This window comes from Phocoena sinus, chromosome 11 (genome assembly GCF_008692025.1).
Source record: "Phocoena sinus isolate mPhoSin1 chromosome 11, mPhoSin1.pri, whole genome shotgun sequence".
In the NCBI taxonomy this organism is placed as follows: Eukaryota; Metazoa; Chordata; class Mammalia; order Artiodactyla; family Phocoenidae; genus Phocoena; species Phocoena sinus.
Genome location: NC_045773.1, coordinates 55,990,931 through 56,013,192, shown reverse-complemented (window position 1 = coordinate 56,013,192; position 22,262 = coordinate 55,990,931). Strand labels below are relative to the sequence as shown.

General features: G+C 38.1%; 2 protein-coding genes across 4 annotated transcripts in view; one reads left to right on the top strand and one right to left on the bottom strand.

The window, feature by feature from the left end:
• CMC1 (C-X9-C motif containing 1) overlaps positions 1-7,285 on the top strand; it is a 79,275-nt gene extending 71,990 nt beyond the window's left edge. For all 3 annotated transcript variants that reach the window (XM_032647908.1, XM_032647907.1, XM_032647906.1), the window contains exons 3-4: positions 3,787-3,877; positions 7,024-7,285. In XM_032647908.1, the coding sequence (XP_032503799.1) occupies positions 3,787-3,877; positions 7,024-7,144 (212 nt within the window). In that variant the 3' untranslated portion in view covers positions 7,145-7,285. The remainder of the gene's footprint in view (positions 1-3,786; positions 3,878-7,023) is intronic.
• A 2,202-nt stretch (positions 7,286-9,487) lies between these two features.
• Positions 9,488-22,262, bottom strand: part of AZI2 (5-azacytidine induced 2) — a 43,514-nt gene continuing 30,739 nt past the window's right edge. Inside the window, exons 6-8 of the mRNA XM_032647902.1 lie at positions 19,384-19,442; positions 13,859-13,977; positions 9,488-11,600 (exon numbers count right to left, since the gene is read on the bottom strand). Coding sequence (XP_032503793.1) covers positions 11,188-11,600; positions 13,859-13,977; positions 19,384-19,442 — 591 coding nt within the window. The 3' untranslated portion in view covers positions 9,488-11,187. The remainder of the gene's footprint in view (positions 11,601-13,858; positions 13,978-19,383; positions 19,443-22,262) is intronic.

Sequence of the window (22,262 nt, the reverse complement as noted above, 5' to 3'; positions counted from 1 at the left end):
ATGTCTTTCTGTTTTCCCTAGCTTCACTTGATCCAAATTTTATCATGCCCACAGAATATTTTTACCCATAGTTTATTTATTAAGTGGTTTCTTTCAGAGAAATGAGTGTTTACAGAAGAAGGATAGACTTTCATGTTCTTGATATTTTGAAGAAAAAAGTCTTGAGTGCTATCTTTAAGCACATTTCTTTAAAGTTTGGAATAACTTTTAATCATCTCTCTCACTGTTTATTGATATTTGCATTACCTTAAGATATATGTAAGTGAATGAAAGTTCATTTTCATAGTCTTTAATGGTGAATAATTTATTTATATACAGGTATACAAGCTCTTTAACACTTAATATTGAGAGACAGAAGAGATTTAAATTGGGCTTGTTTCAGAATACCATCCTAGGAATCTGGCAACATCACTGATATATGAATGTTTGCTAATGTGGTTTGAAAGAAGGATCCTCATTAAAATCTTGTTGCTAAACAAGTGACAGAAACCTTACAAACAGCTTGAGGCTTCAGGCCAGTCACAGTTACTCCTGAAGAGATCTGGACAAGTGTGAAAATACAGAGACTGTGCCTTTATTGTAATCAGAACACATAAATGCTATCTGGAGGCAGGTCCCTACTTGAGGACATTTTTAGTCATATTAGGGAAAACAAATCTTAGCATATTTCAATGCCTAAGCCTTCTGTTGTGAATTTGTCAAGTGTAAAGGTATTGGGTGTGTTAAATTCAGAAAGTGTACTTTTGGTAATAGCCCTTGTATTCATGTTTTCCTGCAAGGGATTGGGGTTTGGTCAACTAGCATATGTTCATGAGGTAAAGTTCACGATGCTCATGACCTTTCTGTAGATGATACTTGAGTGCGCTGGTTGATCCAGGTCTCTGAGTGATGGTGAGGCTGCGAAGAGTCAGCCCACGGTTTGTCACCACCATCTAACATTTAGTCACTTCTGGATTAACTTTATGTTCACATTCCCTTTGAGGGTTGCTCCTGTCTTAATTCTTATTTAGGATCATAACCCTTGCCTCTAGAAAGGCAGGTCTTAACATCAGGCTGTACGAAGAGCAGTTCATATGTAGGGATGCTAATGGCTTTCCAGAGTGGAAGTTAGTGGACTTTTCAATAACCTTGTGGCCCCCCATTCAGGACCTTTGATGAGAACGAGCTGATTGTAAGTCTGCTCTGCCTTTTTGAGTCATAGGGGATCCTCATCAAAGGACACAGGAAGTCCCCTTGCTCTGATTTGGCCCACGTGCCCAGCTCATCAGTGAAGAGATGACAAGAACATTTGTAGTTGAGTGAAAAAGATGCCTGATTCGGTTCAGGACTCAGTAAACAGTGGCAGTTCTGAGACTGGTGAACAGCAAGCTGAAGGAGCCCATGCTCTGAGCTAGAGCATCCCTGCCCCGCTGTGTGTGACCAGACACGCACACCGTTTGAAGTCAGGTCTTCTCCCACATCAGCTGTCCTCACTCCCATCTCCCCTCATCCTGCAGACTGTGCAGTGGACTTGGACGTCCGTGCCATAGGCCTCTTGGTCTGGCACAGCCCCTCGAAGGAGTTTCTTGTGCATTTACAAATCTCAATCATTTTCAGTTTGCTTGTGGTTTAAAATTTCACTTTTGTTACACATTTTGTGTCTTCATGGAGACTCCTGAAATTACCTGCTTGCTTTAAGATGATTATAAATTTTATTTCTTAGTAGCTGAAAGGGTAATACAGAGCTCAAGCAAAGAGGGGAATCCTGATAATTTTGTACTAAAAGAGTTATAAAAGCTATTCTCCAGCTTCTCTGTGAGGATGATGTCATATTTTAAGGTCTGACATGGACATGGTTGGTTACAGACTGGAGGCGGCCGGGGCTGGGACTAGAACCCCCAGTGGGTAGGAGAAGGACCAGAAGAGTTCAGGAGAGTTGCTGCCCAAGCAGGGGAACCCCACACACTGTCCTGAGGAGGGACCTGGTCTGACCCAAAGCAGACGCAGTAGAGAAGCAGAGGGCCCCACTGTGGCTGGCCTCTGGCACCTGGGTTTTCTGGGTTGGTGGTCCTGAGAAGGCAGGATGCCAAGGGGCCAGTACAATTTAAAAGGGAAACTACCAGAATGGAAATGTGATAGAAAGCCGTTTGGATTTTCTGGGGCATTTCAGAGTTGACTCAGGAATGGGATGGGAGCCCTATTATCAGAAGTGAAGGACCATGGCAGGTTGTGTGAAAGAAAGAGGGTAACTTGATGCCATCAGAAGACACACAGAAACTGGCCCCCAGAGGCCTGTGTCTGGACACAACTCCCCTTTTACTCTTCCTATTCATCTCTTCTAGAATATACTCTTTTTTTTTTTTAAATTGAAGTATAGTTGATTTACAATGTGTTAACTTCTGCTGTACAGCAAAGTGATTCAGTTACACATATATATACATTCTTTTTTTAATATTCTTTTCCATTATGGTTTATCACAGGATTTTGAATATAGTTCTCTGTGTTATACAGTAGAACCTTGTTGTTCATCCATAGAATATACTCTTTTTCTCTGTAGGGAGACCTTGGAGATGCTGCAGGTTTGGTTTCAGACCACTACAATACAGTAAATATCATAATAGAGTGAGTCACACGAATTCATTGGTCTCCTGGTGCATTTAAAAGTTATGTTCAACAAAAAAAAAAAAAAAAAAAAAAAAACAAAAGTTATGTTCACACTATATTAAAGTGTGCAATAGCCTTATGTCCAAAAAAAGAATGTACATGCCTTAACTAAACAATAGTTTATTGCTAAAAAATCTAACCATCATTTGAGCCTTCAGTGAGTCGTAATCTTTTTGCTGATGGAGGATCTGGCTCTGATGTTGGTGGCTGCTGACTGATCAGGGTGGGGTTGCTGAAGGTTGGGGTGAATTTCTTAAAATAAGACAACAATGAAGTTTGTTGCATCGAAGGACTCTTCCTTTCATGAATGATTGCTCTGCAGCCTGCAGTGCTGTGTGATAGCATTTTGCCCACAGTAGAACTGCTTTCAAAACTGGAGTTAGTCCACTCAAACCCTGCTGCTGCCTTATCAACTAAGTTTATATAATATTCTAAGTCCTTTGTTGTCATTTCAACAAGTTTTATAGCATCTTCACCAGGAGTAGACTCCATCTCAAGACCACTGTCTTTGCTCATCCATAAAAAGCGACTTCCCCTCTGTTCAAGTCTTATCAGGAGATGCGGCAATTCAGTCCCATTGTCAGGCTCCACTTCCAATTCCAGTTCTCTGGCTATCTTCTCTGTGTTGGCAGTTACAATAGTAACATCAAAGATCACTGATCACAGGTCACCGTAACAATTATATTAATACTGAAAAAGTTTGAAATATTTCAAGAATTATCAAAATATGACACAGAGACATGAAGTGAGGAAATGCTGTTGGAAAAATGGTGCCGATAGACTTGCTTGAAGGAGTATTGCCACAAACCTTCAATTTGTAAAAAAAATGCAGTGTCTGCACAGTAGTAAAATGCAGTACAATGAAGTCTGTCTGAATTAGAAATCCTACTTACTCTCTACATTCTGCCTCTGTGAAGTCCCTTCACTCTTCACCTCAGAGGTCTCCTCTGCCCCTTTCAAATCTACAGAGTAAAGGACTTTTAATCTGCCTTTTATCCATGTACACGTCTTTCGTGGAGCATGTCCTGTGAGCCAAGCACAGTCTAGGTAATAGATGTTAAATGAGTGAATATTTTAGAGCTGTTAACGATTACAGTGATGAAATTACAAGTCATTTTTTTTCTTCCAAATTTTTTATTTCAGATTTCACTAAATGTTGCAAGGACTCTGGAATCCTTATGGTAGTAAAATGCCGCAAAGAAAATTCTGCATTGAAAGAATGTCTAACTGCTTAGTAAGTAGTTACCTCAGCGTTTGTGCTCCTGTGTATAATGTGTGTGTGTAGTATGTGTAGTAGATAAGAGTATGTTATTTAACTCATTACATGTAATCTCTACTTCTCCCCACCAAATTTGTCATATAGTTGGCTGAGTCTAAAATTTTAATTTGTTAAAGATTCTTCTAAGAAAAACGATACAACATATTTATGAAGGGTCTTTTCAAGTTTTGTGTGTTTGTCAGCATTTTATCTGATTAAAATACATGATTTTTCATATGATTTAATAAATTCCTTTTCATGAACAGAAAATAGAATATGTTTATCTCTTCTAATGAAAAGGTACTTTTGCCAGCCTTGGGATCTTTTGGACTAATGTAATTTAACTTCTAGGAGAGTTGCAATAAATCAAATGAAGGCTACAAAGGTAAATTTAGATTTCTGAAGTTAAATTACTTTGAAAAATAATTCTTAAATATCATGTTCACTGATATTCTGTTGTAGTTCCTTGAATCTTAAAGTAAAAATATGCAGAGGTCTTTGAATGCAGCTGCTTTCTGCTCATCTCCCCACATGTTTTATCACCCACATTATTGACAGGCAGTGTTGTGGATATAGTGCTTTAGTGAGTAGGGAGTTGGTAGTTGTCCGTGAGATCTTAGTTTTGGCGAACCCTTACTTCCTTCTGTACTCTGCTCCCCTAGCCTGTGAAGCATCTATGTCAGGATTGTTTGATACTTCTTAGGCAATTACATAAAATGTGGTGATTATCTGAATCTTAAATTGTTTTCGATAACAAATAATGTACACATGAGTTTATAGACTCTTTCAGAATACTGAACCTTTACATTTATAGATGAGGAAACATACTCCAAGTCCGCATGTCTTTGCTCAAGTCAATAAACAATTCTAATAGCTGCTCTTTTTTATAAGCCCAGACCTGCACTAAGTGTTTAACTGTGGAGAAGTAAGAGTTCTGGTCCCTAGAGCTGCCAAGAGATGTTGAATGAATAGATGAACCTCTTTCACATTTGTGTGACTGAATTTGTTAAATTCCCTTTTGTACATTGATTGAAGGATTTTGACACCTCGGTTTCAGTCATCATATCATAGGGACTCATTATTCTTAGTTGGGACAGGGCAGCACTGGAGCCAGGAGCAGGGACCGTGGGGAAGGCAGCGAGCTGGTGTCTCCTGGGTACCCCGGGGCGTAGCTCCCCCTGCAACCCATGCAGGGTCCTCACTGTCAGGTGGGGTGATTCTTCCTCACGTGGAAACACGTCACCCCAGCGCTGGCACATAGGAGATACTATGTACTCAGTAATTGTTAGCTCTTTTTAAAAGTTTGTCTGTGTTATTTGTTAGCTTTTGTTATCTGGATATTAATCATTGGCATATCCTGCCATCTCTCGCCCCCTAGAGATGGAGAAGATAACAGGTCCCAGTCCATCCTGGGGGGCAGGGGGAGGCTGTAACTGCTTAGAAGAGAGGGGAGCAAACCAAGAGGAGTGACTGACATTTGTGGGAAAGAAATGAGAGCTATTAGGAAGAATTCTACTTGACCTCAAGTCTCAACATACTCTAAGAAATACTGCTTTTTTGTCTTTGCTTGAGTGGGGGCTCTGCTTTACTTACTGTCAACATTCCATGGGTGGAACCACTACCCTCTCTCATCTCCGCCTGGTGACACCCTGAGTCAGTTTTGTGTTCTATTATTTCTCCCCGTCTCTTCTCACTCATCCTTCAGTAAACTGCCGTCTGGCTTCTGCCCTCACGACACTGGAACTGCTTTTCCCGGAGGTTCCATCTTTTCTCTGATACTTGACCCCTCTCTGGAAGCCCTTGGAAGTCCCTTCCATCTGGCTTCCCTCTTTAAGCTCTTCCCTGTCTCCTCGGCATCTCTACCTATTTCTTCTCCACCTTTTCTTCCTTAACCTCTTCCTTAAAGCTGGTTCCCCAGGTTCTCTTCTCCGTTTTAAATCTGAGAAAGCTCAGTTTGCACCCGTGGAATTCAGCTGCTTCCTATGGGTCATGCCATGTCTCCACTTGCCTTTGCCGGTCCGAAACCGAACTGAGCTCCTTTGACTCCTGCCTCGTGTCTTTGTGAATTATAGTTGTCTTGGATCTAGAATCTTCCTGATCTCCTGTTGATTTCATCTCCTCATTCTCCCCCAGATCCACTTCATCCTTTTCATCAGAACTGTGCTTCCTTTGGCTTAGGTCCTCCTCATTTCTTGTCTGGATTATTGTAATAGCTTATTTATTGGACACCCTTGCTGCCCACCTTTAGCCTATCTGCCACATGCTGTCAGAGTCATCTAAGGCAGTGGTCCCAACCTTTTTGGCACGAGGGACCAGTTTCGAGGAAGAGTTTTTCCACGGTGGGGGCGGGGAGGGGATGGTTCAGGCGGTAATGCGAGCGATGGGGAGCGGCAGATGAAGCTTTGCTCCTTGCCCGTTGCTTACCTCCTGCTGTGCAGACCAGTTCCTAACAGGCCGCAGACCAGTACCGGCCCGTGGCCCAGGGGTTGGGGGCCCCCGATCTAAGGCACAGAACTGATCTTACAGTTGCTTTGTGAATAGTGCCCGTTCAGGGTAGATTTGACTTCTCAGTGGGGCATGAATGAATCGCCATGATTTGGCCCTCCCCATTCCAGCATCTCATGCCCTTTCTCCTGCACATGATCTGCTATGGTGGTACTAATCTACTTGTACTTCTTCATGCATCACAGTTTTTCCTCATCTGTGGGATTTTCCACATGTGCCTTCTATGTGGGTTTCTGTTGGTCCTTCAAAATGCAACTCAAACGTCTCCCCGACAGCTCCCCTTTTTCCACTCTGCCCCATGTTTCGGGCCACAACTGCCGTAGTACTTTGTGTACATAATTGTGATGCAGTCTTGTCTGCTCTCGTGGATACCTGAGGATGGGTGTCCTTACTTCCCATTGTCCTATCCTGGGACATTGGTATTCAGAAAAGAACCATTAGGTCTTTTTTTCCTTTAATTTGGTAGCCTAATGTTTACAATGAATTTATGACCATTACTAAAAGCCTGCTTCTAAAGGTTGTGCCTGATGAACCGGATGTCTGAATTTATTGTTGAAATAAGCTTATATGCTTACAAAGTGATTCACTTTAAAAGATTTTCATTTTCTTTCTCATAGCTATAATGATCCAGCCTTTTATGAAGAATGCAAAATGGAATACCTGAAGGAAAGGGAAGAATTCAGAAAAACTGGAATTCCTACCAAGAAAAGGCTGCAGAAGCTTCCCACAAGCATGTAGGCAAATATTCAAATGATACTCAGTAATGCCAATGTTCGTGGAAATCAGTCACCTGAAATGATGGACTCAAAGAAGTGTTTGCTTTATCCTTAATTATGGAAATAATTTTATCTGAAATAAAGGTTTTTTTTAAACTTCAAAGTTGAGTTTATTGAATGGGATAGGAGTAAGTGGGGAATTGGCACATGGTTTACCTGGGCATAATGGGTTTATCCTTAATTATGGAAATAATTTTATCTAAAATAAATATTTTTTTTTAAACTTCAAAGTTGAGTTTATTGAATGGCATAGGAATAAGCAGGGAAATGGGACATGGTTTGCCTGGGTTGTAATGGGGTTTTTCATATAGAGAACAGCTATAGTTCTCTAACAGTGATACCAGTCTTTAGGCTTCCACATGAATCTTACTCTTCAATCTATAGACTAATCATGGGGCCAGAAGTAACTAAAGGAAAGCAGGAATGGACAGCCTTCAAAGGAGTTAATAACTTGGCAGTATAGCAGGATGGTCATGAACCTGGCTCCACCACTGAGGATTAACTGAGTAGGTAAGTAGAGTATGTACTTGGACATACTTGGAGTCTTGGACGTGGTAAATGCGCTTTAATGGTTATTAGTAGAAGTAAAGGCTTATTTGGAAACATAGATGAGGAGATAAGTGCTTGTACATGAATTAGTTTTACTTATATCTTTAATAGAAAATTTCCTAAAATGTAGTGGCATTCCTTGACCTGTTAATTCTGCTACTGAAAATATTTTAATCTTTTAAAAAGTCTTCTTTATAAGGATGAATGACCATTTTGTAACATAGTAGTGGTTTCAGGAACTAGTGTAAAAAATTTCTGTCCCGATGTAATAATTTGATCCCAGGTTCAGCTTTTATATTAAAAGTTGCTTTTTTTCCTATGAGCTGTTAACTCTTCACCATAGCCATTGCAACTAGTTTCCAGGTAAGTAAAGTTTTTATGTATTTACATAGTTTTTATTAAAATCACAAATAGAAATTCCTGCCTACTAGGACAAGATTTAACTTAGGCCATCGAGTTAAAAGTGAATAGGACCCTAAAGAACCATGCGATGTTCAAGTTCCACACTTTGCTCTTGAGTAGACCACTCAAAGGAACTACTTGACTCTTACTTGAAACCCAGAGAGACCACATTTTCCAGGTATACAGATCAAAAGGAGGGAGACAGCAGGAGCAGACAAGCAAAGAAGATACAGCCACAGAGAACACACGGCATGGGGGTAAACAAGCCCACGCTCTCTGGGGGCCTTTTGATTTCCTAGAGCACAGGAATTAGCTTGTTTTCAATGACTTAAGTGAGGAAAGGGCAAAATGGTTACTTTAAAAAGCTACTAAAAATATACAACTTGTGGTTACTTTATAATTATTTTAATTAGAATTAGAGGGGCCAGCTTCATTTTTATGTGGAAAACTCATCTATGTAGATGTTGCTTCCCCACAAGTGCTAGACAGACTAGGTTATAGAGTATAAAAATGTCCACTGCATGCATGGTACTCTGGGGAATCCATCCCCGTCCACTCGGCTCTTCCTCTGGCTGGTACCCCTGCACCTCTGCTGACCCTCTCCTGTTCAGTTACAGGCCACAGATCTTCTACCCGTACGATCTGCCTTCTCCAAGACAGCGTTTCTGCATGAGACCATGACTGTTTTCACAGGATTCAGTCCTTTAGTGCTTGAAGCCTGAACTCTCCCCTCTACTTTGGTTCTTGTGTTCCACAGAGGTACATCCCTGCTCTAGTTATGAATTAGGTTCCACTTTAGCAGAACATCAGTTTCCTTTTAGAGAAGATGTAACTGCTATTTTAGCTAATGGGGAGGATTGAGAGGCTTTTGTTGTTGTTATCCGTGTTCTTTTCACTCTGTTGAGTTATGGATGTGCTGAATTGGGTTATCCTTATGAAAATCTGGAGGTTAAAGAAATTTTCAAGGGAAGTCCTTTGGAGCAAGCTTCAACTAGTATGAAACAAGTCAACAAAATTTTCCATTTTAAATAAGCTACAAATGGGCCATTCTCTCACTTCTCTTTGAATCTTACCAATAACAGAAATGATCATAAAATACATTTAAAAATTTATGACTGGGAAAATTTCTTTTGGTTACCCTTTCCTAAATCGTTTTACATCATTTGTTTAGCACTCTAAACTGTCAAGAACATCTAGCATACCTGTTTGATAGCTACCCTATTGTTTAGATGCAAAAGCATTGTCTCCATTCAGAAGTTGGTTTAACAAGACAAATGTCTGTTACATGAATCAGATTAACAACCTATAATTAGTACATGACCCTGGAATATTTAGGCAAGGACAATATTTCCACTTCAATTTCAAACAAAAATAATTTATTTTAAGTAATGTCTTGGCATTGTTCAAAACATTAATCAAGCCATTATGTCATATGACTTATTTTCTTTACAAAGGAAAATACTCAATCTTGGTTTTAAAAAAGGCAAACCAGTAAGCTACATTAGAGATCAGATATAATGTACAGCCCATGCAGCCACATGACAAATAGTTTCTGCTGCTTTGTTATTACACAGGTAGTTGCTTCCTTCAGCTAAAGCCTGGGGTCTTGTATTTGTTTTATGCATATTGGGTTTTGTTCTATTACTTGGCAGGAGATTGTACTCCCTCGAGTCAGCTGTGTTCATTGGTTAGAATAAATTCCAGCATCTGACACCAACTCCATTAATCACAGACAAGCTTGAGTAAGTGAGTAAGATAATAGAAAGACAAATATCTGGTGAATGGTGAACACTGTTTATATATGTATGCTATTCAGTTAATGTAGAAGAGATGTGAAATATTCTTGAGTCCAAGGTGTTTGCAACTGTCTATCAAAAAGGATAAAGGCCTTCTACATGAAATGCTTTATCTCAGGCAAAAGATGTAGGAACGGAGACATGTATTACTAATATTCTTAATACCACCACCCTGAAAGAATACAGAGAAATTTCCGTATGAAGCTATCCTTGTTACTTGTTTATAAATGATAGGCTCTTAGAATCAAAGCGTTGGGGGACATTTCATGATTATACTGTTATCATATATCAATACAGCACAGAATTTGGTTTCTAGGATTCTAATTAATTGAAAACCACTTTCTCAATAAGTAAAATCATTACATTTCAAAACAAAGTTTAACCAGTTAATAAGCTGCTCTACGTAACAAGCAGGTGTAGACCCTTTGAAGAAAACGGCTTTATACAGTTACACACCCATTGGGATTTTCACTATAGCACTGAAGGACAGATTAGACTGAAGCCTTTGTGATACTATTCCTACTTCTAACTGGATGATGTATATGACTGTAATAGTTTATTCACACACCACATAGTTTTCCAACTATTTCATCACTTTTTTTCAATTAAGACTTGGATGTACCAGGACAGAGTTGGCTTCAACGAGATTTCAAGTCTTAAAATCCAAATTGTACTTTAAATTTTATCAACATCGTGATTATAAAATGACTTTAAATCTTATACTTTGAGACACAATAGCACATATAGATGCAGTAACCCAGATAATATTGTTCCACTGTAATTTCCTTATCCTTACGCGTTGTAAGGTCAGCAGAAATATAACCTAAGTCACATTGCCATTTTACTCCTTTATGCAAATTAACATGCTTTTTCTCTGAGAACAATGGTCTCCTTTATTTTTATGAGTTAGGCATTTCACATGCTTTGTAAAACCGTGTCTGAAAACTTTCAATTCCATTCTTCATGTGAGGGGCAGAAATGTACAATTATCATCAAAGGTAGAGTTGTCATTGTGAAACACCTTAGGTTTATTAATTAGTAACACATATCTGATTCTTAGCCAGAATATGGAGCTGGAGGGTGTTCTTTCATACTGAACAATCAACTACATAATATGGTACATTATGTGCAAATGTAAATACTGAAGAACTCTGCAAAAGTTTAATCAAAATCTGCTTTCAGTTTGTTAATGATTTCCCAAGAAAACCACTGAGGGAGATACAGCAACCTCGTGAGAACATCATAAATCTCTTCATAATTAATTTTTATAATGGCAGTTTTGATTATGTTGATCCAAGTAATGCAGTGGTGGCAGGTTGGGTAAAGCCAAAGGTTTATTTTTAGTTTCCCCAAATGTTGTCTCACTTGATTTAGGAGGGCTTGGGAATACCCAAGAATTATCTTCCAGAGAATTTCTGCCATAAGAATTGTGTTCCTGAAAGTTTGTGCCATCGTGAGGAATGGATCGCTCATGATCTGTCCATGACTGGAGAGCTGCTTTCTCTGATAAAACCTTTGCATCTCCTGGTAAAGGGGAAGACGTGGCATGACAAAGAGTTTTGCCATTTGGTGAGAGAGGGGCCTGTCTTTTGTATGTTGCAGTAAAATTCATCAAGTGCAGCTTTGTGCTGTCTTTCCCAAGGTCTTCCATGCATCCTGCTGGGGCACAAGCTGAAAAGAAAGCACAGGCTAAGCATCAGCTGTCCTGGTATTTATGATCACAAAACAGTAAACAAACACTTTGTTAATTTGGTTGATTCTAGAACTGGAAATGGACATTTCCAAGTTAGTGCGATCACTGTGGCAGTGTGACTTGAAGTTGACAGATGATCTCAGTTCTAATCCTGGATCCGCTATTTACTGACAGGGTGACACTTGACTGCTCCAGGTGTCACTTCTCTCGTCTGCAAAATGGACACAGGAATCTTGTCCCACCCATATCATAGTGAACATGAGGAAATTCCTATTTTAAAAAGCTGGAAACCAATTCACTTAAAATACAAGTAAAGACCCTGTTCCTGGCTCTTAATATGGCTGGAGAAGGCTTGCAGAATGTTTGTGTCAGTGGAGACTAAGAAAGCTGTTCTTAAGTTTTAATAATTTTGTTTGTTAGATATAATATTCCTTAGCTTAGTCAAATCTGTTTTCCATAGGTGGTCCAAAAGTAAATTTTTCCAGAAATAACTACATTGTGAATTGGTGAGACCCAACTGAAATTTGATATATATTAAAGGCTTTTATGGATAAAACAATTTAAATTAAAAGCTATAAAATCATCTCATTTCTTGTCAAATATATATAATGGTAAATGTAAATTCTGCTATGGTCACAATATAGGTCAAAAAAAAGCAAAAAAAATGAGTTTAGTAACATGTAATGGCTTAGAAAACAGACTGCTCTCCAGCTGCTGTTCAGCCACAGACAACACAAAGCAAGGGTGTGCTTCCCTCCCGCTGGACGGATACCAAGTGCCACCAAGGCCTGACTCTAGTTTTAAAGGAGAAAGAAACTGAACCACATTAAAAAATAAGCTCACTGCCCCTTTTCTTGGGAGGAGGTGACAGTGCTCAGCTTCTGGACAGGGTGACATGTGGGTCTAGAGAAAAGGTGACCTGGGTTTATCTCTGTCCACTCCGCAAAGCACTCAATTCTTTGTGGAGAGTGGTGGCCCCAGGCCTGGCACTGTCGTAGGAAACGTGCTAGAAACTTACGGTTAAAAGCAAAGATCAATCATTCACCAGCTCAGAAACGACACGACAATAAGCATTTCCAAATGAGTAGAGAGCATTTCTCCTTAATTATTTTTTGGAAGTTCTATTTAGTATATAAGAGGCTCACTGAAAAATTACTCCATGAGTCTCATTTAAGAGAGGTCTTATTTCTACCATCAACTTAAAGTTGTCCCATATGTCCCCACTGGAAAACCTGAGGACAAAATGAACCGTAAACTAAGTTGGGGTGTGCCCAAGTACCTTATTGTTTTGCCTGGTTCATAAGTAACTAACCCTAGAAACAGAAAGGCAATTCTGAATTTAGCTTTCTGTCCCAACATGCAACGTCCCCCGCCCCACAGGAAACATTTCTGAGGAGAACTATTTATAAAATCTCTTGTGCCCTCTTTAGGGACAATTTGAGGTGTAAATGACAATTTTAAATTAATGATTTTTTAAAAAATAAAAAGTCACATCTCATTCCTTTAAAAATAAAGTTTACAGCATTCAAATTTACATTACACAACTTTACAGGAATACAATCATTACGTAATAAAAGGTACAAACGCACTGATTTTTCTCAGTATAGAAATAGCTTTGGCAAAGTAGCCACTACTAGTTAACACAAAACTCAAGAAAAGGTTTAATCAGCCAAGCAGTTAAATATGCAAAGCAATGAAAATTTTTGTTTGGTTGAAAGGGCTAAGTGAATATAGCATCTAGTCTCTATTCAAAACAATCTGTCCTTTAAGGAAAGAAAAATTAAGTTTACAAAAAATGAAAATAACCAAATAACGCATCAGAGTTCTCTCTTTAAAAACAATTTAAAGAGCTACGTCTTTGGTATATTCTGTAGCACTGGAATGAAAGCAGCTTTTGGTGTCTTTTTTTTTTTTAATATATGAAGTAGTTGTGGTAAAAGGTCAACTAGAGCAAACTTAACACCTCAGCCTTGAACACATAAGCAACACTTGGCTGAGAAAAAAGCCACAAGGGGAAAAGAATACAGTACTGAAGAAACACACATCAGCAACACCTTTATGTGTGAAGTTGACCAGTATGAGGCTGAAGCCAGAGCAGAGAATGGGTGGCTGTGAATAGACTACATATACTTTGGCTTATCAAACTCATTTGATGAGATTTCGATAAGATACGATAACGAGTTGCTCTTTGAGCAGTTTGGCTGGAATCAGTGGTTTCCGGCAAACCCTGACTTGCCTTTCTTGATTGCAGTTGGGGTTTTCAGCTTTCTTAGCAGTTCAGCTTGTACTTGAGTCACCAGATGTAAATTAGACATTTCTCTCTTCAGTTCCCAGTATGCACTTTGCATATTATCACTGAAATACAGGGTTGTGTTTTTTTAAAAGAAAAAAGTTAATGGTTATTATTCTCTGTGGAGAGAAGGGAATAACTTTAAAATAGAAATGAGCTTATCTTCATTTCTGCTCAAATTGTTTTGAAATAATACAAATTAAATAAAACGTCCTCATTAAATAATTAAAATATTTAAATAGAGCATTATAACAAGTGAAAAAATCTTATTCACAATAACACTGACCTAATTTTTATCAATTAACTGAACTATATTAAACAGAAGGGTATTATAAAAAGTATTCTAACCGATGAGTTTAATAGTGCTCTCCTCAGGACTGAGATTTTATGATAGATAGCCTATGATGTGCAGTGGCGTTAATATATTTAATAGTAAGGAATATGGTCTTCACTTGCAAATCTGATCAAGAATAGGGCTTCCCTGGTGGTGCAGTGGTCGAGAGTCTGCCTGCCGATGCAGGGGACACAGGTTCGTGCCCCGGTCCAGGAAGATCCCACATGTCGCTGAGCGGCTGGGCCCGTGAGCCATGGCCGCTGAACCTGTGTGTCCGGAGCCTGTGCTCCGCAGCAGGAGAGGCCACAGCAGTGAGAGGCCCGCGTACCGCAAAAAAAAATAAATAAATAAAGTGACATTCATTCATGGATGGATTTTGAATTTGTATTTATCTTTTGATTATTCTGTTCTGATGTTGTGAATTGAAATGCTGTTATCAATTCTGAATGTACACCGAAGCCCACATTAAAATAAAATTTAGGTTTCATGCATTCCAGTCTTTTATGTTTGAGTGGGCTGTCTCATATTGTTGGTTCTAAACCAATGTGACATGACAGCACAAGACATGAAGAGCCAGCTGATTTCCTGGTAAGGGAAAAGGAGCTGGAGAGAGGATTATATGAAACAGAAATAAAAACTTCACAAATACCTCTCATTTTACCTCAATTATCTGAAAAGTTATAAATCAGTTATTTTAAACCTAATTTTATTGAGTTTCATCTTCCATTAAGCATTCTTATTTGCATATTCATGATTTTTTTTAGGTTCTTAGTTGCCAACTAAATAAGTCAAAATCTTCAACACATATTTAAGAACTGATCTCATAGTGTTCAAACAACTCCTACTGCCTCTTAAAGATATTAGTATAATTTTAGTAATAATGAAATCAAATTAAACAAACATGTCACGTCATGCTTCAATTTCTGTCTAGCTATAAACAAAAACCTTTAAACAAACTACAAGGATAACACTCTTCATATCTAAATCTAATATCTTATTCTAATTATGGAAACAACAGATATATTCAAAAACAGTTATTTTGAATTATGAAATTCCTTTTTTGTCAAAATATTCCCATTCCACTCAGACTGTAATTCTTTCAATAGGAGCAGGAGAATAAACTTTATACTGCTTTTGAGAAAAATCTACTTGTTTTAATCTGTTGTAACGTCATTTGTTAACCAGTAGTCTATTAAAAAACGCAGGGATTTTTGCAGGTTTTTGATAGGTATGAAATAATTACTTCACAAAAATTAGTTAACCACCTCTGCTTCGGCAGTCAACATCTGAGCCGTGTGCTACAATGAGTGTCTCACATAGGAACTGTCTGAAGTGTGAAGAGTCAGTGGTTCCTTGGTGCAATTCTGGGCATTCAGCATGCTTCCCAAAAAGAGTTACTCACATTACGTAGCAGCTAAGTGTAAACACTGTACATGTGCTAATTCATGCAGACAGTCATGATATGAATCATACAGATTAAAAACAGTGGCTTAAGATTGTAAATCAGTACCTGACTTGGAGAAAAGCAAGTACAGTACTCAAGACAGTGTTTGGATACTGGAATATCAAACATTGCATCATTCAAAATAGCTACCCATATAAAATAAGAGAAAATTAAAATAGAGGTGTTAATGCAGCACTAATACACATTTTCCAATTCAATTTAATGAAGACTGCGTATAAATTAGGTGACACCAAAAACTAGGTCACCTAGTTTAACATATGTCTAATCTTTTTCTTTTGCCCTTAATGGCAACCTGAATAGAAAACTACAGATATAAAAATCTAAATTATTACTAAGTATAAGCTCTCCCTCTTGTGGATAACAAAGTAATGGCAGTTACTTTACACTTCATTTATATTAAAGTGCTATAGTCTTCAAAGTGTGTTAAAATTTTTAAAATTCTACTTGAACAAATCATTGCTTAAGTAAGACTGGACAGTTGTCATCCACAGATCTTTAGCAGAGCTCCAGCTAACCTTTACTTATCCAGGTATTTTTGAGCCTATAAACTGTTCCCCTTCTACCTCCCACCAGCTGGGAATATAAATTAGTTAAATTTTGCTTTAAATACCATACAAGCAAAATCCTAATGATATATATAGTTGTGTACGAAGAACTCATAAAGCTACTTGAACACTGAGATGCAACACCAAAGCACCCCAAATGAAAACCCTAAGAAATAAGACAGACGAGACAAAAAGATAACGGTGGTTGAGCATGTACTATGTGCTAGACAGGCACCTCACCCCGTTCTCACACAAACGCAGCAACCTGGGAGCTCACTTCACACACAAGGAAGCAGGTGCCAGAGAACTTCCTGACTCTAACAAGCTGCTGTTCAAAGCTGCCTTTCAGCTATCCAGTCCTGTGACTGACTGCTGCCCTTTGTGGGTAACATTTTTCAAATCATCATAACCTTCAGCTTCATCACATTTGCCAACTACTGACTTCCAACACAACCTTCTTCGTCCCAGTATAAAATTCCACACCTCTAAATTTTAAACGTAATGAAACCTGCTTATCCACATCTCAACAAGGGGGCACATGTCCAGCTTACATAGTAAAAACTGTGTAAAAGCTCAGTTTTCTTAATTGACACTGTACATTCAACTCTTTAATACTGAATGTTCCTTGTATAAGAAAAATCTACTTGATTTTGTTTTTTTTACTTCAGCCCTATTTTTCTTTAGCTTTTGAAAATTTATTGAACTATTACATTCCCCAGAGGAATTAAAATGAAAGTATGGGATAGTCTTAGCCAAGAACTAGAGACTTTGAAATGTATATCTTGACAACTGTGATTTCTTCAAACAAGCATCTTTCAAATATTTTTAATTGTAAGGCACAGCAGGCAATCATTTTACACTACAACCCATATTCTGTTTTCTTATTTTTAAAATGCTTGTCTTAACTCACAAAATTTCATGATCAACTAAGGCAACACAGCACAGTGTGAAAAACACTAACCTAATCCCTATTTTCTAAACCAAGAATTTGCATCTGAAGAAGTTACCCCATACCTAGATCTGGCTTAAGAACTGAAGGCAACAACATAAAGGTAACCCCAACTAGTACACTGGCAGGACATTGGCCAAGTTTCTGATGCCAGGGCTGTTATTGTTAAATGATACTGTATACAATGAGGAACATATAAAAGGCCTCCAATAATTAACATGTTCACTCAGGAAACAATATGGTACCACCTTGTTCCCCTGGCAATATGATGGAGGAAATGCAAAAAAGGAGGTGTTCCAAAAAGGGGAGTTTTCCAAATAACTGGAAAATAATCCTTAAAAATACCTGAACTTTTAGTTAATGGTTTTATGGAAACATTCCTATGTACTTTTCTAATATAGTAAACTTAATTTATCATCTGAATTGTTCCATTTAGAAGTGGATGACGTAACTTAAAGACTAATAAAACATAGGACTATAAACTGTAAATAGGTATAAATGATAAGGTAAAGGAAAAACAAGATAAAATGCAGTCAGGAATGAGGCTAACATAAAAATGCATGATATAAAGTTTACCAAGGGTAAGCTACAGTTTGGTTATTAGTTTTCTAGTTGCTAACCAGAAGAGGGAGAGCTAATCAGTTCTGCAATCCACACTGCTATGGGTCTGCAAACACAGAAATGTACTTGAGCACTGGGGAGCCATTAGGACCCGCTTTAATTACACAGTTCTTTAACATACAGAAACTCTTAGACTGAACTTAATTCATTCTAAAAGCTTTTTCTCAGTTGATACCCTGAATTGATACTGAGCTTTAGAGAATTCAAAACTGTACTTCAAAGCCACAATTACATAGTTCTCAGCCTCAGAAACCAGACTCATCTTTTGGGGCCTTCCTCCTCCTCCAAATCCTGGCCTAGAGATCCTTCACTATCTTTTTAGTTATATGATGCCTTCAAACACACATCTTTTTGGTGGGTGGCGGACAACTTTTCAAGTTATTCTCAAAAGAAGTGATCCAAATTATGTAACACTGCCCATGAATGGAAGCAGAAGCCCTGTTCTATACCATGTACTTCTAATAAACTATATAAGCCCTTTTATTTGACCTACTGATTCTAACATGCTTCTTTCCAAAAATGGTTTAAGAAGGCTTATAAAAATGACAAATACAACAAAATTAATAAGGGGAAACCTAGGTTGACAGGAAGAAAGAAGGTAACTGACATAGAAGACACCTTGGAAAAATAATTCACATGGATGCTATACTAGACACATGTTTTAAAAAAAGGAAAAACTTCCTTGCTGTATATTTAGATGAAAGTTGAAGGTATAAGTGAACTACTGTTTGAATGGCAGGGCTGAGAAGCTGCAATAGAGACTCTGGCCCATGACGCCTATAATACTTACTGCTGGCCCTTCACACAGGAAGAGGGGCTGCACCATGTTTCCTCATACTGTTTTCCCCAACTGAGCATTTCTCTCCATTAGATTTTTGATAGGAAGAATAGGTATGAGATAATTCAGTAAATTTTGGAAGCCAAACGAGCAAACCATGAAGTCAAATGAGTATGTTTCATTGGGTGGAAGCATCCATGGAGAGAGGGGATGTTAACATAGAACAAAAATTATCAGATAAAACAATGCACTTATGTTACTTAAATAAAAATAATATATATATCTGAGGAAAAAAAGGGCCAAAGTAACATACATGAACTCTGATAGCTACTTTTATTCCTACCCCAAGAGGATAGTTCTCTTAAAATTCATGTCATTATCAAAGAGTAAGGCTGTCCAAGTTTGCCCTTAAGACAAAGTGATATTGCTGTGTATGGAAATGCATAATTCTTCATGTAAAAATCAGAATTACAGAATACTTCTGTACAACTAGCTCCCTAAAATCCTATCTAAAATATTACTGAATGTTCAAAAATTTTATCTAAGGCATCACAATATGCACCTTTCTACTGCTCAAGTTCAAGCCTGTTGTTAAGGAACAGTTAAATATTTTTTATAAATACATTGTGATCAGAAATTACATGCAGTACCCAAATAGTGTCAACCTGTTTTTAAGGTTAAATCATAACAGAAATCTATGTACCTATACAAAGTGGCCTACAGAATAATTATTATTGTTATATAATGTATTATTATTGAATGCTGAAGGATGTTCATACCTTGAAATGCTTAGTCTTTGGAGATCTCTGCTCTTCAGATTGTCTTCCTGAGATGGATACTGTCATTGTTTAAAAAACAGTTTAAAGGTTGTAATTGTTACCTTCTATTTATTCTCAATACTTTATTACCCTACACGTGCTTCAGCTTTTACAGAATACATCTGTAACTGTACAGCATAAAACTAGTATCTTATATTCAATTTTAATGAAATAACTCCAAATTTATACCAGGTATTTCTAAATCATTTCCAATTATTTTAAGTCATTAATGCTTTAATTTTCTTTAAAAAATACACTTGCTCTCACATAAAAGACCTTGGAGTCTTACAAAATCTATTTCTGATGATACCAATCTGAAATCTATATTCAAAAAAGGGTAACAAATTGATCAAATTACTGTTTCTTCAGGTATAGCTGAGTGAATTCCACCAGAAAATGGAAGTTTATTGGTATTTCACTTTTTGATATTATTACAAAGAAGTACCAAAATTTAACAGATTATTGTTTAAAAAGATTAACATAAATTTCTTCTTTCCACAAGAAAATGACAGGGAAAGGACTTCATAAAGTCCTTATATACTTCCAAGTTTTAGTAGTTTAGGTTATAGATGACAAAAAGAACCTATAAAAGATATTTAAAAGTGGACTTAATACATTTAAGATAACTCTGTAACACACTTGTTTGCAATGCATTCAATTTTGGGTCTATAACAAATAAAAATGACTACCACAGGCACTAATTCTATTAGCAGAAATGGCCAGTATAAACTAAGAAAACAAAATTTAACTTTACCATTTCTTATTTATATAATCTAAATGATATTTTTTAAAGTGGAACACTAAAAAGCCACAAAAGGACTTCATGAGTCCTCTGAGTTTGGGAGTGTAAAATATCAAAATGTACTACAGAGGGCTTCCCTGGTGGCGCAGTGGTTGGGAGTCCGCCTGCCGATGCAGGGTACGCGGGTTCGTGCCCCGGTCCGGGAGGATCCCACGTGCGCGCGGAGCGGCTGCGCCCGTGAGCCATGGCCGCTGAGCCTGCGCTCCGCAGTGGGAGGGGCCGCAGCAGTGAGAGGCCGGTGTACCGCAAAAAAAAAAAAAAATGTACTACAGAAGTTAAAGTGTCTTTGGATCTGATTGTTCAGAAAATACCAACTAAATACTGTAAATGATTTAGTTGCATCTCAGGGAGCCCTGTGGAGAGGGGAAACAGAACTGGCCCACAAGTCAGAGGAAGTCTGACCACTAACAAAGCACATAACCTTGGACATTTTCCTTTCCTGTTCCTCATAGGAAATGAAGGAATCAGATCAAGTCACTTTTCGTTTCTCTGTATAATTAATTAAAAATACACATTTTAATTAGTGTATACTTATACATATATGCACAATGGAAACCTTTTTTTTTTCCAGTACGTGGGCCTCTCACTGTTGTGGCCCCTCCCACTGCAGAGCACAGGCTCCGGACGCGCAGGCCCAGCGGCCATGTCTTACGGGTCCAGCCACTCCGCGGCATGAGGGATCCTCCCGGACCGGGGCACGAACCTGCGTCCCCTGCATTGGCAGGCGGACTCTCAACCTCTGCGCCACCAGGGAAGCCCAACCTTACTTGTTTTTAAAGCCAATGATAGTAAACAAAACAAAACAAAAAACCTAATAGTTTTGCTTGGTGAAGTATTTCTCCAGCTACCACCTAACAATTCAGAAAATCTAACGTAAATTAGCAAAAAGCACAAAGGAATTGTCTCTAATACTCAAAGACCCTGTCCCTGGCCAGTCATCAGTTTGCTATGTTCTAAAGGCAGTAATGGATATGTTTCCCAACTTGTGCCATCTGATGTTGGAGTTTCACATAAATGGGCCCATAGCTACAAAATCCTCGGAAACACTGTTCAAGTTAAATAGGTTCCTGTACTTCAGGACTGCTCAGAACCTTTAGTACACACAGCACACTGTGCATCTCCAAAGAGGCTGTCATTGGCTACCTTAGGCATCTACACCAACTCCATTTACTGAGCCAGTGTTTCCTACGCTTCAGTCCTAGTGTCTGTTTTTCTAAAAGAATCCAGTGTTCTGAATATAAGTGGCTAGAAAACTGGAGGATACAGAAAGTAAAGACAGCCCATAGTGGAACTGACCCTGGAACCTTGACCTCATTTAATACCAAACAATCAACTGAGCTCACTAAGTACTTTAAAAAAAAGCAAAGCCCCCAAAGCCCCACTATTCTGTCCATGTAGGATGCTATTTCACACTTCAGAAGGTGTTATAAAATATGTTTCACAGAAAGTACCATCTTAAAAATATCTGTAAGTATGGCTACAGTAGATATAAGATTATTAATGTGAAAATAAATTTTCTCTCCATAGCTTGCTCTTTGACTCCCATATCCAAGAGGACTCTGACCAGTAACACCTTTGAAACAAGACTGAAATGTACACATCCCACAATACCAAGATTTAAACTTGGAACCCTTGATAAATTGATAAATTTCCACTCCATCTTTCCTTGGTTCATATCTCTATATTAGTTGTGAGCATTTTTGACTTTAAATCTCCCCTCCTTCAGCCAAATAAATTCCTGTGAAGAAGGGACCGTGTCTTAAATCCCCTTTTCAAAAAACAAATTCCTCCCTTACCTCACCTTCAACTCTTAAAGTTTCTTAGTCTCAGCAATAAGGACTCAGCAATAAAGCAACATCATCAGCAATAAAACAAGTGATTTCTAAAGTTTCTTCTACCTTCAAGTCTGTTTCTGTGATTTGTGAAAGACCAATTAAACTAAAAGCAAATTTATCCTCTAGCACCACCTAGTGGAAAACAAATAATAAGAACTGAACTGTATTAACACATATACACATATACACCCCTAAAGCGCTTT